This window comes from Pituophis catenifer, unplaced genomic scaffold (genome assembly GCF_029215685.1).
Source record: "Pituophis catenifer annectens isolate HBS135680 unplaced genomic scaffold, rPitCat1.0.hap2 SCAF_12, whole genome shotgun sequence".
NCBI lineage: Eukaryota > Metazoa > Chordata > Lepidosauria > Squamata > Colubridae > Pituophis > Pituophis catenifer.
The window spans coordinates 8,091,369-8,107,733 of record NW_027256892.1 but is presented as its reverse complement, the minus strand read 5'-3'; the positions used below and the strand labels follow the sequence as shown (position 1 = coordinate 8,107,733).

Here is a 16,365-nt window from a genome sequence, read left to right as displayed (position 1 = left end):
AATAAATAAATAAATAAATAAATAAATAAATAAATAGTCCTTGTTTTGAGTCATGATTTCAAACTGGTGTCCATTAATTATTTACATAAAGTCTGACCCATTTGTTCTATGTAAAATCCAGAAGGACGTTATTGGTAGATGTTCACATGCATTATATTAACAGAAATCCATGTGAAGTTACCTCTAATCTTGTATATGCAATTGTTGGGGGTCTGTGATGGTGTTGTTTCTGTAAATGCAGGGGTGAATTAGACATCTCAGTTAGTTATAGGATCTAGTTGTGTTGTTTCTTGAAATCTGAATCTCAATTCTGAAATCTGGTAACACCTTATGTACTCTGTGGATCGTACACATTGGTTATGTTTTAGGCAGCTCATATCAGCCTTTCCAAATGTAAACAAGATTGCAAAATCCACTTCAGCAACGCTGGCTAAGGAATTCTGAAAGTGTGTCTGGAAAATGTCTGGTTGTTGAAGGATGGTATATAGCCGTGATGGCGAACCTATGGCACGTGTGCCACAGGAGGCACGCGGAGCCATATCTGTGGGCACGTGAGTGTTCCCCAGCTCAGCTCCAGTGTGCATGTGTGTGCTGGCCACCTGATTTTCAGGCCTTCAGGTCCCACCAGAAGTCAGGGAATGGGCCATTTCCAGCCTCTAGAGGGCCTCTGGGGGTTAGGGAAGGCCATTTCTGCCCTCCTCAGGCTCCAAGAAAGCCTCTGAAGCCTGGGGAGGGCGAAAAATGGGCCTACCTGGCCCACCGTGCCATTGTGTGCCAAAAGTGGGGAAAACATGGGGGGGTCATGCACAAATGCACAGGGGGTAGGGTGCATTGAATTGTGGGTGTGGGCAGGGGGTAGGGTGCATTGAATTGTGGACACACAACCACCATGCTCCCCCTGCTTTTGGCATGCGACAGCAAAAAGGTTAGCCATCACTGGTATATAGGATTAATTTTATCTGACATACAGCATATACCATTTTCTTTACTTACCTAACTCGCATTGTTTTTCTCTGTTTTGTTTGTGTGCCACTCATGGTTACAGCCCTGAAATTTTGTTATATATATTTTAAAGGAATTAATTGTACAACTGAGCAAACATAAATGCAACATAGGCATGAAGATAAATATTGTATACTATATAATGAGTGTGTGTTATCACTTTTTTGGGGGGAAATAATTTGATGTTCTGTTTCTTTCCTTTTCAACATTTCTTATGTATCCAATGTGAAGCCTTCAGTTGGAAGGCAGTGAAATCCTCCTAGGTCCAGAAGTGACTTGCGGTCCTATAGAAGTGATGGTCTCCACTCCATTTGCCTTGACAATCCCGCATTGTGCAGATGTGAACTCTGAGCATTGGAATATTCATTTGAAAAAAAGAAAGCATCCAGGCAAATGGGAGGTAAGCAAAATTACTTTCAGAAATAGATAAAAAGTATAAGGATGAAACTGATAAAAATTAGAGGAGTTGGAAATCATTGCTCAGATGTTAGTGATACTTAACAATAAAAGCAAATAAGTTCCACCTGTGTATCCACTTCAACATTGAGATAGACAGCGTATAAATATAACTGGATAGATAGAAAGATAGATGATAGGGAGGGAGGAAAGGAAGGAAGGAAGGAAGGAAAGAGAAAGAAAGAAAGAAAGAAAGAAAGAAAGAAAGAAAGAAAGAAAGAAAGAAAGAAAGAAAGAAAGAAAGAAGGAAAGAAAGAAAAAATTTCCAAATACAATATAACCCTAGAATTGTTTGCTCTGATGTCTAAACAGTCTTCAAAGTAAACACTTATTTTTTATGTCTTGTTGATTTATTTATCAGTATTTTCATTAACACATATCAACATTTGGTGAGCAGAGGATTCACGCAGCCCCCAACTTCCTATTTGAGGATCCTAAAGATTCCTCTAATTACAATTACCCTTGATAAACAACATATTGACTTGAAGTGTTACAGAAACAGAAGTTTAGAGATAGGAAAAGAGCAAACAGAACTGTGGGGCACAGAGTCCAGAATCAGCCTAGAGCCATTATATTTTCACAAACGGTCCAGGTCTGACCCCCTTGAATTCCATTGATCCTTATCTGGTACCAATTTAGTATTGAACTTTAGTTGATTAAATTCTTATGTACAGACTTGAGCAATAAATTTTATGAACTAGAACTTGTATGTGATCCTGATCCTTCATGCCTGACATTAAATACTAAAATTAACTTAATGTAGTTTAAAACTAAATAGAGATTACGTTTTCCCAACTTGGAGAAAAGAAAGAAATTCTAACTCAACCAAGTGCAATTCTTCACCTGCAAATACTTTTTTTGGGAGCCCTGGCCAAAAAAATAGTAGTAATACCTGTAGTGTATATAGTAAGTCTGTTCCAAGCTCATTAAAAAAACCACTGCAAAGTAAATAATAGAATTTGTATGGAAACTTTTTAAATGTAATTCATTTTCTGCCAAGTCACTTTTGCTTTTCTTCTTTCTGGGTTTAATGTTCTGACACATCCAGGAAGTGATGTCTGTAGAGGAAGAAACCACTTCTTGTTACTGCCTCTTGGACCCATATGCTTGTCATATTCTTTTGGACTCCTTTGGAACTTATGCTCTCATTGGGGAGCCATTGTCTGATTGTTCTGTTAAAGAACTGAAAGTAGTAGTCTTTGGCTGTATGTCCTGCAACTCTTTGGATTACAGTCTAAGAGTGTACTGTGTTGACAACACTCCCTGTGCATTTCAGGTAAGATGGCCAAATCATTCTTGGTATTTCCAGATGTTTAATGCAAGGGTGGGCAATTAATTTTCCCAAAGGATCACATAAGAAACTGGGATTGTTGTGGAGGGCTGAACCAATGTAAACTGATTTGATGTCTTCAAACTCCATCACCTCAACTCCTCAGGCTGCTCTAGGTGAGGGATGAATGCAGGGGTGAAATCTAAAATTTCTTACTATCGGTTCTGTGGGTGTGGCTTGGTGGTGGGGTAATGTGACTGGGTGGGCGTGGCTTTTTTAAAAAGCCTGTGCCGATCAGGGAACTCAGCTTGGATCGTCGGAGCATTTAAAAGAAAAAAAGGATTTTTTTTCTTTTAAATGCCTTTGACGAGCCGCGCGATCATCAGAGGCTTTTTTTTTTTTTTTACTTTTAAAAGCATTTTTTTGGCCGTAGTTGTAGAAAAAATGCTTTTAAAAGTTAAAAAAAAAAAGTCTCTGATGATTTTGTGGCTCAGCTGGGCATGGGGGGTGGGGGGGCAGGGATTTTTGCTACCGGTTCTCCGAATCACCCGCCTCCATCGCTACCGGATCAGGCGATCCGGTCCAAACCGGGAGCTTTTCACCCCTGGATGAATGTTGTGCAGGCACAGAAAAGCATTTTCTCTCCTCATCCTCTCTGCCACCTGACTGAAGGAGCACATGGTGACTGCACAGAGCCAGACCTGAATCAGCTTTTTCTCCTGCCCCTTGCAGCATGTTTATTTACATTTGATTTCTAATTTCCAATTGACCTCACATGAGCTGGATAGGAACAACCAAAGGGACAGATATAGTCTGGGGGGCTGTAAAAAGCACAGGTCTGGTTTAATGGATTTTTTGGGGAAGGGGGATATACTCCATCCAGAATCCACTGGAGTTGGGGGCTATAACAAATTTAAATAATAAACAAATAACAATAAAAAATTGCTTGCACTTCTGTTCTGTGCCCAGAGATACAGGGAAAGGGAGAAGAATTGTGCAGACATTCTAGAGTGCAGAGAAGGTTTAAATAGCCTGTCAAGACAAACCCAATTGTAAGGGCCAACTACAACAATAATTAAATGTAACTTTGCCCTCTTAAACAAAAATAAAATAAAGATGCCAGCCAGATAATCAAGATTGGGGATGCAGAAAACTGTATATAGCTGGCTCTTTTATTCTCAAATCTGCCTGAAACCTCAGGTGGCTTATTCAGAACAAAAGAAGTTTAATGCAATATGTTAAGTGTGTCCTTATCTGGTCATATGCCATAAAAGATGGCCAGATCTTTTTCCTTTTTCTTTTTCATTAAAAAGCAGAAGGATTACAGAAAGTTCCACATAACTGAACACAATGTGCAGCTTGGTCCTAACAGGCATTTCTCCCAGCATGAAACATTTTTCTTTTTCCCTGGGTAAATGGTGAGATTCAGAGCCAGATGTAGTTCTAGCCAAGCACACGTGATGCAGTCCAGTGCACGGTTTTCATAGTTTAATTCTGGTGGTTTTTTCCAAGCTCTTCCTTACAGCTCTTCTGTATTTGATCAGGAGTAATGAGCTCTGAGTATTCGACAAGGCATCTGGATGCCAAGCGCTTGGAATGATTCATGCACAAAATAAAGAAACTGTTAAACAATAGGATCCATAGAATTTCCAAGCTTGAAAAAAAAGAAGAACCAAGCAGACATTCTCCAATTCCCAATTGGCAAAGTCCTTAGAAATACCCACAAGCTGCGGAAGGCAAACTTTTCACAGTCTACCTCCAATAGCTTTCTTATCCAGGGAAGACAATGCACTGAAGAATCAAACATCAAAAGATCTTGATTAAAGTTAAGAAATTATATCCATATTGTATTATATCCATACAATAGCGTATGCAATCTTGTTTAACAATTGATTTATTGAAAGCAGAGGCTGAAGTTCTGATCTGGATAAAATAATCTCCTGGGTCAGATAGACTGGACAGTCATGCTCTCTTTCATTCTGTGCAGAGGGAATGGGACAACTTGCCATGACCAATTCACTGTGGCCAAATCGCTACAGCTAACTCACTGCAGGATAACTTGCCATGGAACAACTACAACTTGCTGCAGAACAATTCAACAATTCAATTTCAAATTATTTTAATTTTTGTCATTCACATTTTATTTTGTCCTTCCTTTGTCATCCTTTCTTTAATTATCCTATTCGACTATTTCTTCGATATTAGTGTATTCTTGTCCTCCAGCAAGTTGTCCTGCAGTTGGCCATGACAAGCTGTCCCACGGAGAGTTGGCCAAGGTGAATTGGCTGCAGCAAGTTGGCTGTGGCAAGATGGCCATGGAGAGTTGAATTGAGGTTCCCTTCTTTAAGGCCACAAAGCCCTTTTTCTTGCATCCTCTGAAACTGAAGTTCTGAAACTTTTGTGATTTAGTTTTCTGCTACTTTGAGATGGGAACCACACAAAAACTGTACAGGACAACTGAAAAAAATATAATTTAGGAAAAAAAACGATAGCATCTCAAAAATAATCTCTCTCTCTTGCAGGACATGGATAGTTGGATTGATCCATGGGAGCTTTTCTTTTAGAATAATGCCCTAGCAAGATTCTAGTTCTCATTCCATTACCTTCAGCATGGAGGGAATTTTTTCAACATTTAGCCTACAATGCATTTGTTTTCTATTCTCCATTGTTGCAGGATGTGATTTCATGTGAAAGACACCAGGGAGGACAATTGCTGGAAGAACCAAAACTGCTGCATTTCAAAGGGAATACCTTCAGCCTTCAGATCTCTGTTCTTGATATTCCCCCTTTTCTCTGGAGAATTAAACCATTCACAGCATGTCAGGTATTTGCATAGGAAGACTAATATGTGTGTGATGAGTATATTTTCCATTTTTAATTTCAAATGCGTATGTCTTTGTGGGGTTCATTGCTTCTCTTAACACAATGCACAGACTTTTGGATTAAATGTATAGTTTAATATATTGATAAATCAATTGATAAAAAAAGATTTTGTCAAATATTATTGGATAAACCAACAGATGATGTCATCTTGGCTGATCCTGAGAAGCTAAGCTAGATCAGTTATAGTTAATAATTGGTTAGTGGAGCTGGGAGCTGTAAAATAGTTTTTTTTTCTTTTTCTTTTTATGACCCTGTAATCCCTTGCTTCAGGTTGGGGTTTGGGTGACCGGATGAAGCTGAGTGTTTACTGGCCGGATGCCCTTATTGACGCCTATGAGAAGTTCGCAGCAGATGTTTTCTTTTTGCACCCTGATAGAGAAACATCTGCCGCTGCCTAGGACTCAACTCTCAACTTTCTGAATGAGCGGCGAGCATCTTCACCTCTGGGCCACTGTACCACTTGGCTGTAAAATAGATTAAGAAGTTGGGAAAAAATCATTGAAGTTTGGGTAAACAACCTCCTGACTTGTTCTAATAATGGCATTCTGCATTCAAGTCCAGTTTGGCTTGAGGTAGCTTTTAATTTTCTATCATTAAAAGAACAAAAATAAAACATAATAATGAAACTGTAAGAGATTTGACACTAAGGTATTAATTATTTTTAAAAATTGAAATGCTACTGTGAAATAATAAAATTCACTTTGCAGATAGTAGATTGTAACTTTTAACTTTATTAGAACAAGTCATTAACAACCTGGTTTTGAGGTTTATCTTAGGACAGCGCAAGACAGCCCAAATTAAAACAGAAATGAAACTCATTTATAGAAAATAATCTGGAAGATTTTACCTAACTGAGCATTATCCATAACTTCTATTATATTTTTCCTTCTACAGCATAATATTCAGCTTTAGTAACTCAGCTTCCCTTTCTCTTCTTTTTCTCCCATCTGCAAAAAAAAAAAAAAAGATAGTTTTTAAAGAGAAAACTAATTACACTTCCACTTTATAATGTTGTTTCTATTTTGTTGTTTTAATCACAATTTATAGTGTTGCTTCTATTGTTTCTTTATCACAATTAGTATCTTGCTCTTATTTACTGAAACAGATTCTAAACACCAGGTTTAAGAGTTTAAGTGTGTTTGCTGGAGAGGGTGTGTTTTAATGAACCAGCGGTTTGGAAGGAAACTCATAAATTACATATTGTTGTTTGCTTCCTTTTGCTGTATATGCTACAATTGTTTTGTTGATGTTTTGTTTTATTTACAATTCCAGAGACTTCCTCTATCATGCCAAAGGAAGAATTGATTGGGTTGATTTTAGCTTAGCATAGGGCAGTTTGACTTGAAAGGTCTGTGAGACTCAAATAAGCTCAATCTTTCTGCATTGTTTTTTCCTCGCAACTTCATGATACAAGTCATTTCTTCCCCACTTCGGTTAACTTCCACATTCTGGATAGAAAAGATCTTTGGTTTGAAAGAGTGGTAAAAGAGGCTATCTATGTTAGAATTAAACAGCCCTCCCACAACAGAGGGGGAGGAACACGACACCACCTATCTCCTGTTTATAATGCGGTCCTTTGTTCAAAGAAGATTCTACATACATTTGCATTCTGATTCAGGTGACACTGAGGGCACAGATAAATCCCCAAATGGCCTCAACAGCTCTCAGAGAGAGAATGCTAATAACCAGATGACTACAAAGAAATATGATCCTTCCATCCCCCTCCTCATCCTGTCAGAACTCATCCTTCCATCCTCCCCACCATCCAATCAGATCTGATGAAGCTTCTTGGATTAGAAACGAAACATCTTCTTCCTCAAGGAAAAACATAGTCCAATTGCCTTTTGAAAAAGCACCTTTGAGACAAACATGAACTGGATGACTGAGAATCCCCATAGACATTCAGGTACTGAAGTTGGGTAGGAGCCAATGTGGTGTAGTAGGTAAGTGGTTGGACTAGGAGTTGAAAGTCTGGGCTTCTTTTCTCTCTTAAATACAGAAGTCATCTGTATGATTTTAGGCCACTCTCCCAGCATAAACTGGAAAACTGCAAGCCATCTATCTATCAACCCACGCTAATTCAGATTGGTAGATTACAAGTCCATAATGTTCAGTGAAGAGCTTTTCATTGCAGTGGATTGATTGATGATGATGATATTGATTCAAAATGGATAGATTAGCTCCTTTATAGAAGCCTTCTTTTATAATATTTCCATTATTTGTTATTTGGTGCCTATGTGATTCAATGTGCTGTTGGAAGAAACATCCTTCTAGGTTCTGCTCCAAGTGGGGAAACAGACACTGGAAACATGGAGACTGCTTGGAAAGATGGTTTAATGGTGGACAGGATCCCATGGCTTGAGTTCCTGAACAGAAAAGGGGAGATACAGCGAGTTTTTCAGGGTTTATGCTCTCTCTGGCTTTGAACTTCCTGGGGCCCAGAAAGAGTACTCTGATTGGTTGTCAGACTCCCAGGGGGTGGGGGTCTTGCTGGCTGATGGTCACATGTGCTTCCCAGGTCACATGTGGTGAGTCTCTGCTGCTATTGTGTAGAGGGCTAATCCTATCTTTCTTGGATCTTTGGCAATTCCTACTATGGCTCTGCCTGAAGGAAGCAGATCTTTGTTATGTAGAATAGACTGGCCCAGGCCTTAATGGCCCATTGACAAAGGGTGGGGGCAGGAAGATGGGAGCTGCTTCAAAACATGCTTATCCCAGGGAAATATAATATTCTGCCTTTTTCATATTTCCTAAAATATTTCACTCTTCCAGGAAAGGGGTGGGTGCTAACTTCCTACAGTGCCAGTCATGACTTGTCTATCTTCTTGCCTCTATCAAGTTTAACATGGAAACCTGGCATGCTGTGAAGAAATGGCTAATTCCTGCACTGATTCAAAGAATGTGTGCACATGGCTTACAGAGATCATTTTTTTTCGGGGGGGAGGGGAATTTAATGAGCAGCTTCATCCCAGTGCTTCATTGGAAAAGGGGTCTATCTTTCTTGGGAAAAAGCAGCAAAATAAGTTGAGGAGTGTCCATCCTTGGCAACTTTAAGACCTGTGGACTTCAACTCCCAGAATTCCCCAGCCAGCCTTGGCAAATCTTAAAGTTGCCAAGGTTGGACAGTCACCTTGTAGAGTATCTGGGAAAAGACAAGATAAAGATGACAGATTGAGAAATGTTTCCTCAGCCTGCTTTCTCATCATTCATGCTTGTCAACCGGTTACTGCATTGTCTACCAATTAGGGATTTTTCAAGATCTATAATAGCAGATGTTTGATAAAAGTGTGCAGAGCAATGCTCTTAAACTGCCAACTGTATTATAGTTTAAAGATTCAAAACCCACAGTTCACTTAAAATATGGTTGCTTCCTAACACCTTGTCTCACCTAGCCATCCTTATCCACAGTTGACTTGGTATTCCTTCAAAGCAAATATTTATTGAAAAGCCTCTTTTTTTTTTAGCACTTATCATTATGCTTTGGTGCCTAGTCAGCCAGATATTCAGATGTATTTTGCATTTTTATCCACTCTCAGTCCTTTCTAAGAACCTGGGATAGGCGGATGCTGATGATTGATGGTTTTAGAGGTACTGTTGCAGGATATAAATTGTTCCAAATTAAGCTGTATTTGCAATTGATTGGTGATGAATTTGTCGGTGCCAATGGAGTTCAAATGGTGCTCCAATTGTTTTGGGATTGCACCAAAGATGCTTATTGTTATTGGTATTACCTTTGCTTTCTTTTGCCAAGGTTGTTTTATTTCTATTTGCATGTCTTTGCATTTTGTTATTTTCTCCAATTCTTTCTCTTCTATTCTACATTAATCTTTTGCTTGGTCAATTTGCAAGCCACTTCCATCCTGCCCCTTCTTTTCTAGGAAGTTCCTTTTTCTCGTGTATGGTGCAACAACAAGCAACCACTTCACTGTGCCTTTTCCCTGGAGCGCTACACTCCTGCCACCACACAACTCTCATGCAAAATCTGTGTCAGACAAGTCAAAGGCCATGAACAGATCCTACAGATCCAGACATCAATTCTAGAGGCAAGTCTTTCCTTCCCTGTTCATATCTATCTTCATTTGTTACCACAACATGCAGGCATCTCTGAAATAAAGTTGAACAATTTATCATTAATATGAATGAAGGACTGTGTGATTCTTGGAAAGTTGTTAGCAAGGAAGAACTAAATTGAGTGATAAACTAATTAATTAGACAGATGTGAGAACAGGCATAGGTAAAAGAAGAATATGAATTGCTAATCAGGAAATACACAATTCTATTCCCCACTGCACCTAAAGAGAAGTTAACCAATCTTTGGCTGTTTGTGGAATGAAATGCTCAGATAAGCAAGAGGAGGCATTTTATAAATATGCTGAATTACATTTTTTTATCATAATCAGATTAATTTGCTTTCTGGGAGGGAACAGTAATTTACCAGACAGACAGGTAAAAGAAAGCTATATTGCAAAATGTGATATACTGTCCATTGAAAAAAGAATGTTGATATTACAAATGTTTTTTTTTTAAATCAAAGACCATCATGTCTAGCTATAAATATTCAGAAGGCCACTAGATAGTAGCCAAGTATTAAAATGTACTATATTTGTTTTTTGACATCTAGTGGTTCTCTGAATTTTTGCAGCCCAGAGATGGCAGTTTTAATTCTTATTTTCAAAACACAAATACAAGACAAAGTTAATTCAGAAATATATGAGGAGAAATAAGCTCAGTCCTTCTTGAGTACATCACTATGTATCACCATGAGTGCATTTTATTGGTTGTTGGTTTGATAAAGCAGGTAGCAGAAGCTTATCTTCAAGGAACAGAGTACCAAATCTGTTGCATATTTAATTTAAAACAATCTGGAAATATGATGTACTTGCAGCTTTCCTCATCTCAAAAAACTGCTGTTTTTTGAGATGAGCCATAAATGTTATATGAAAAGACTTGTAGAAACATCCCCATGAAATATTTAGCACCAAGACGTTGCAGATAATGAGCAGTATCCTGATACAGAAAATATGGAGAAAGTGATATGAGGGGAAAATGTAGAAGTGGGGAGGCAGGTAGTTTGTTACCCATATAACTTATGGTGTCAGGTATTGCATGGGAAAATGAAAAAAAAAAAAAACCCTGGGAAACAGGCAAGTAATGAACTAGAGACATAGAAACCTGCTTTAAATCACATCCTCTTGAAAAAGAAGACCATAGATCTGTGCAAGCAGGTCTGTTTTTGCTTGAAGAAAATTCCATAGCCAATCCTTCCAAGTCAAGATATGGGTAGAAAAAAAATAAAATCTAGTAAAAGTCAAGAGTACTCAACTAAATGCAGCAAGGGTTGGTATTTGGTGGGTTTTTTTCCTCTCAAAAATATGGTAAGTCAACCAAATGCACTATTTTTCCCACAGTAAAAATAAGGGTGTGCTGCTTTCATTGCAAAGACTAGGAAATTTGTACTTTCATCTATTTGCTTGACATTCAAATTCTTAGCAGCCAGTCATGCAAAATACCCACAAGCCTCAGTGAGTGCAATAAATGTCACATTTTCCCCTAACAGTCTTCAGAAATAGGATGTTGTTCTGTGTTCACTGATTAATAAGATGCTGCTGCATGTTTCTTTACATCCAAGAATGAGTGACCAGCAGACCTTCACAAGTTGCTAAAGTATCATTTTTAGCTTCTCTCAAAACTGGCTTTGCTAGCTGTTGGAATGTCAGGATTGTTCTTGATCTGATTCCACTTGCCAGATTGATTCAACAAGTTGATTTGATTTGAGGTGATAATTTGGGTAAGGGGGAGTGGGTTTGGCCAGCAAATCAATGCTGTAATTCACTTTGAAAGGATGGTTCTATTCAATCACTTGGGAATCAAATAGAATATTTGCAGACTCATAAATAGATCAGTTTATATTGATCAACATCTAAAAAGCCCCAGATGTCCATTTCTGCTTTACCCAAACAACAATTTGTTTACAGAATGGATTCTGGTGAATTAAACAAGTTGGTTTGGGAGAGAGAAGAGCCCACTTTAACCATTATTAAAATAATTTAATTTTATTAAATTATTAAAACCATTATTAAAACCATTAAAATAACCATTATTATTTTTTCCCATGCAGAATGAAAGAGAAACTATCACTTTTTTTTCGCACGATGACAACAACTTTCCTGTTCAGATGGGCCCACAAGCCTTTAAGATACCTTACTCTATCAGGCAAAGAATATGTGCAACTTTTGACACTCCCAGTGCCAAAGGCAAAGACTGGCAGATGTTAGCACAAAAAAATAGTATCAACAGGTAAGCCAAAGTGATTGCAAAAGACCATCAAATAACAGTTAAAGTAGTGAGGAATGTTCTAAATCAGAGGTAGGGAACTATGGTCCCTTTATGATTTGTGGACTTCAACTACCAGAATTTTTCAGCCAGCATAGCTGGTTCAGGTCCCCTCATTTGTGACTGGGTCAAAGACTTCCTGACGGACTGTCCACAAACAGTAAGAGTTGGGTTCTCGACATCTTCCACCATGAAGCTCAGCACAGGCTCCCCTCAGGGCTGTGTGCTCAGCCCCTACCTCTACTTACTGTATACACATGACTGCATATCCTCGAATCCGTCCAACCTCATAATAAAATTTGCAGATGAGAATGGTGCTGGGGCTGATAACTGGAGGGGATGAATCAGCATACAGGGAAGAAGTCCAGAAGGTATCCATATAGTGTTCAAAAAACAACCTACATCTAAATACTAGCAAGACAAAGGAGATGGTGTTGGATTTCCAGAAGCAGAGAGAGGAACCCGCCCCACTGTATATCAAGGGATGTGTGTGTGGAGAGCATTTCCTCTTTTAAATTCTTGGGAATATTCATTAGTCAAGATCACATCTGGAAAAACAACACGTCCCTGGTGGTTAGTAAGGCTCAACAGAGACTTCATTTCCTTAGAGTCCTGTGGAAAAATCAGATGGAACAACAACTGATGACTTATTTCTATCAGTCCACGATAGAAAGTGTCCTCACATACTGTATAACAATATGGTATGCTGGTTTAACAGCTACGGACAGGAAGGCACTACAGAGAGTGATTACAAGAACAAGAAACCATTGGTTGCCCTCTAACACCACTGGATGACATCGCCAGGTCTCGCTGTTTCAGCAGAGTAAGGAAGATACTTAGGGATGATTCACACCCTGGCCGGTGTCTCTTTTCACTTTTACCATCGGGCAGAAGACATCGAAGTACAGCCAGCTGGACAGGTTTAAAAAGAGCTTCTACCCATGGGATGTCAGACTCCTAAACAAAATCACAATCACTCCACATACATATGGAAATGTATGACTAGTTTTTTCTTTCCCCAATTACTTGTAAAAATTGGGAACTGTATTGTCCTGTATTTTTTGTTATGGGTTGTACCAATAGAGGCTAAACCAATTTCGTTGTCTACATGTTGTACAATGAAATAAAGGTTATTATTACTATTATTATTATAAAAGAGCCATAGTTCCCCACCCCTGTTCTAAAGGAATGAGGTAAAAAAAACAATATGGTGGCCATGAGCTTCCAATGAAAGCCCCACCCATTTTTTAAACCCATTACATGATTTTGATTCCCATGTTGACATACATCCCTGAATTAGTGCCAGTATTCAGGGTTCTCAAATTCCTTCTTTCATATACGAAAGTAGCACAAAAACTAACTTATCAATGGATATTTTGAGTTCAATTGTGGTTCTAAGTTGAGGACTACTTAATGGTTGCAGGAATTGGGTATGTCTAGCTTACTGAAAAAAAGGATTACATGATAGCAGTATTATCATAGCAGCCGCAAAGAACAGGGGGTCAACCTGCTCTCCAAAGCATCTGAAGGCAGGACAAGAAGCAATGGATGGAAACTAATCAAGGAAAGAAGCAACCTAGAACTAAGGAGAAATTTCCTGACAGTTATAACAATTAATTAGTGGAATGAAGTTGTGAGTGCTCCAACACTGGAAGTTTTTAAGAAGAGATTGGACAACTATTTGTCTGAAATAGTATAGGGTTTCCTGCCTGAGCAGGAGGTTGGACTAAAAGACTTCCAAGGTCCCTTCCAACTCTGTTATTCTGTATAATTTTCATTTCAATCTTCAATTCACACCAGAGTATTGAAGGCTGTAGCACTATTGTTATCTCAGAAATCACAAGTGTAGAATTTGTAATTCTTTTGTTCTGATGAATTGGATTTTCTATTGGGTTTCTACTAATATTCCATCTTTCAGGAATTCAAGGCTGGCATTCAGCAGCAGCAGAATCACATGCTTAGAATTCCTGGGATGCAGAAATACTAGCTTTATCACTGGCATTTTGTTTTATTTTGCTTTGTTTACTTTTCTTATAGCAGACATTACCCCTTTTGTTCCATCAGATCACTTAGGCTCCTTGATAAAATGTTTGGATTCTCTCTTAAATGGCCTCTATGTCAATTGAGTTGAAGTTACTTCCTGTTTTTAGTGCATTTGCCTTAATCTAATGCCTTGTTTATTACTGGAAACAAATGGGTAAAATAATACATTCTGAAAAGAGCTGTACTAATACTTCAATTAGGTAACCCTATTTAGTTTGCAATTGTGGTGTTGGAGAAGACTCTTGAGAGTCCCTTGGACTGTGAGGAGATCAAGTCAGTCTATCCTAAAGGAAATCAATCCTGACTGTTCTTTTGAAGGACAGATATTGAAGCTGAAGCTCAAATACTTTGGCCACCTAACAGGACTCATTGGGAAAATGTTGGGAAAGATTGAAGTCAAAAGGAGAAATTGACAACAGAGGATAAGATGGTTAGATAGTGTCATTGACGCAATGAACATGAATTTGTGTCATGGCTGTATCTCACCTATCAACCTTCATGAGCTGACAACCAGACATTAGCTTAGGATAGGAGGGAAGGATTGGAATGGGAAGAAAGGGGGGGGTTGGAAGCCTAGCTTTCTTTGCTAGATAATTGAGTGGGATGGTTGACAATTTGGGCAAACTTTGGGAGACAGTGGAGGACAGGAGAACCTGGTGTGCTATGGTCCATGAGGTCATGAAGAGTCGGACACAACTTAGTGACTAAATAACAATTTAGTTTGCAGTCCTGTATCCTTGCAACAATATTCCAGCATTTGTAAGGTTGCCAAATTTTCTCTCTGTGATGGCAACAGCAATAGCACTTAGACTTATATAATGCTTCATAATGCTTTACACAACTCTCCATGCAGTTTACAGAGTCAGCATATTGCCCCCAACAATCTGGGTTCTCATTTACTGACCTCAGAAGGATGAAAGGCTGAGTCAATTTTGAGCAGGTCAGGATGAATTCCTGGCAATGAGCAAAGTTACCCTGCAATACTGTATTCTAACCACCACACTCCCACGGCTCAGGTGGGAACATAATATTATTGCTTTTTGCTTCCCAATAACATCTAGGACTGGACTTCTCTTGGGGAGGAAATCCTGACTTTGAGAAATCCCCAAAGGGTTAGCAAGAATGGTATTTGATTCAAAACAGGAACCAAAAACCTTTCATAGTCTTCTTTTTAAAAAACAGCATGTAAATCAGTAGTGGGTTTCAATTTCGGCTGCTACCGGTTTGCTCATGGGCTTACATGCGTTCACATGTGCATGCAATGATTCTGCGCATGCGCAGAAGCTTCTGTACATGCGCAGAGACATCCAGACAGATGGGCGGAGCCTCCCACCACCACCGCTACTGGTTCACCCGATCCATGGCAAACCGGTAGCAACCCACCACTGATGTAAACGTAATTCTTCCCATTGTGCTGAAAATTTATAAAGAAAAAAAGCTATGAAAATGCATAGATGAATATTTCCACCTCTCTTTGGCTGCCTTCATAGAAAACACTTATCCAGATTATTTTTTTATTATTATTGAAAAAGTTTTACAAATACAAATTTTCCCATTCCCCCCACTTCCCTCCCTAACCCTCCCTAACCCTCCCTTGCTCCCATGACTTCCCCAAGGTGAAATCCATCCACATTATATTATATCATACTTTATCACCCTTCTATTCTCCCCCCTGTGTACTATACATTTCCACATAACGTTAGACTATCTTACCCCCTATATACTATACATTTCTTCACAACATTCAGCTAAAAGCTATCTGGTACTTCCTAGTTTGATAAACACTTATCCAGATTATTGAATTAACTTATTTTCTGTGTTTGTATAACATGCTGAAGCAAAACCTAACCAAGCAAGCTTTGTTATAACACAACGTCATCAGTAGTTAAATAGCCAAAGTTAAAACTAACCAAGCTTTTCATAGTAGGCAAATGCAGCTCTTAGCTATATGAGAAGTTAATGTGCTAAATTACGCCCTAGTTAACTGTGTTTTGGAAACACAGATCTGTTTTACAGGCATTTGATACCTTTAATAGTTCTGATTTTGGTAAAGAGTGCTCTGCTACAACGAAAATGACTTTTAGCCAAATAGCACTGGAATGATGTACTGTATAATGAAACAGATTAAGTTGCGATGTTTCATGAAGACTCAAGGATCTCTAAAAGTAATTGAGAAAGATAACAAATGGTAAAGAACATTAGTGCAGAAATATTGGTGTGCTTTCCATCAGGAAGGCCAGGCATCCAGTCTTTTCTTCTACCATCTGGGTAGTCCCCAAGGGAAAGTATGGAAGAGAAAGTGTTGCAATTTCTGTTTGCTTTCTGACTGGGACTCTCCCTTGAGATCTCAGAATGGGAAGCAGCATCAGGATAAGGAG

General features: G+C 38.7%; 1 protein-coding gene across 1 annotated transcript in view; it reads left to right on the top strand.

Annotated features, from left to right (window-relative positions):
• Positions 1-16,365, top strand: part of UNC5D (unc-5 netrin receptor D) — a 687,821-nt gene that overhangs the window by 656,088 nt on the left and 15,368 nt on the right. The window contains exons 11-15 of the mRNA XM_070952266.1: positions 1,234-1,402; positions 2,507-2,734; positions 5,403-5,552; positions 9,490-9,654; positions 11,730-11,908. Coding sequence (XP_070808367.1) covers positions 1,234-1,402; positions 2,507-2,734; positions 5,403-5,552; positions 9,490-9,654; positions 11,730-11,908 — 891 coding nt within the window. The remainder of the gene's footprint in view (positions 1-1,233; positions 1,403-2,506; positions 2,735-5,402; positions 5,553-9,489; positions 9,655-11,729; positions 11,909-16,365) is intronic.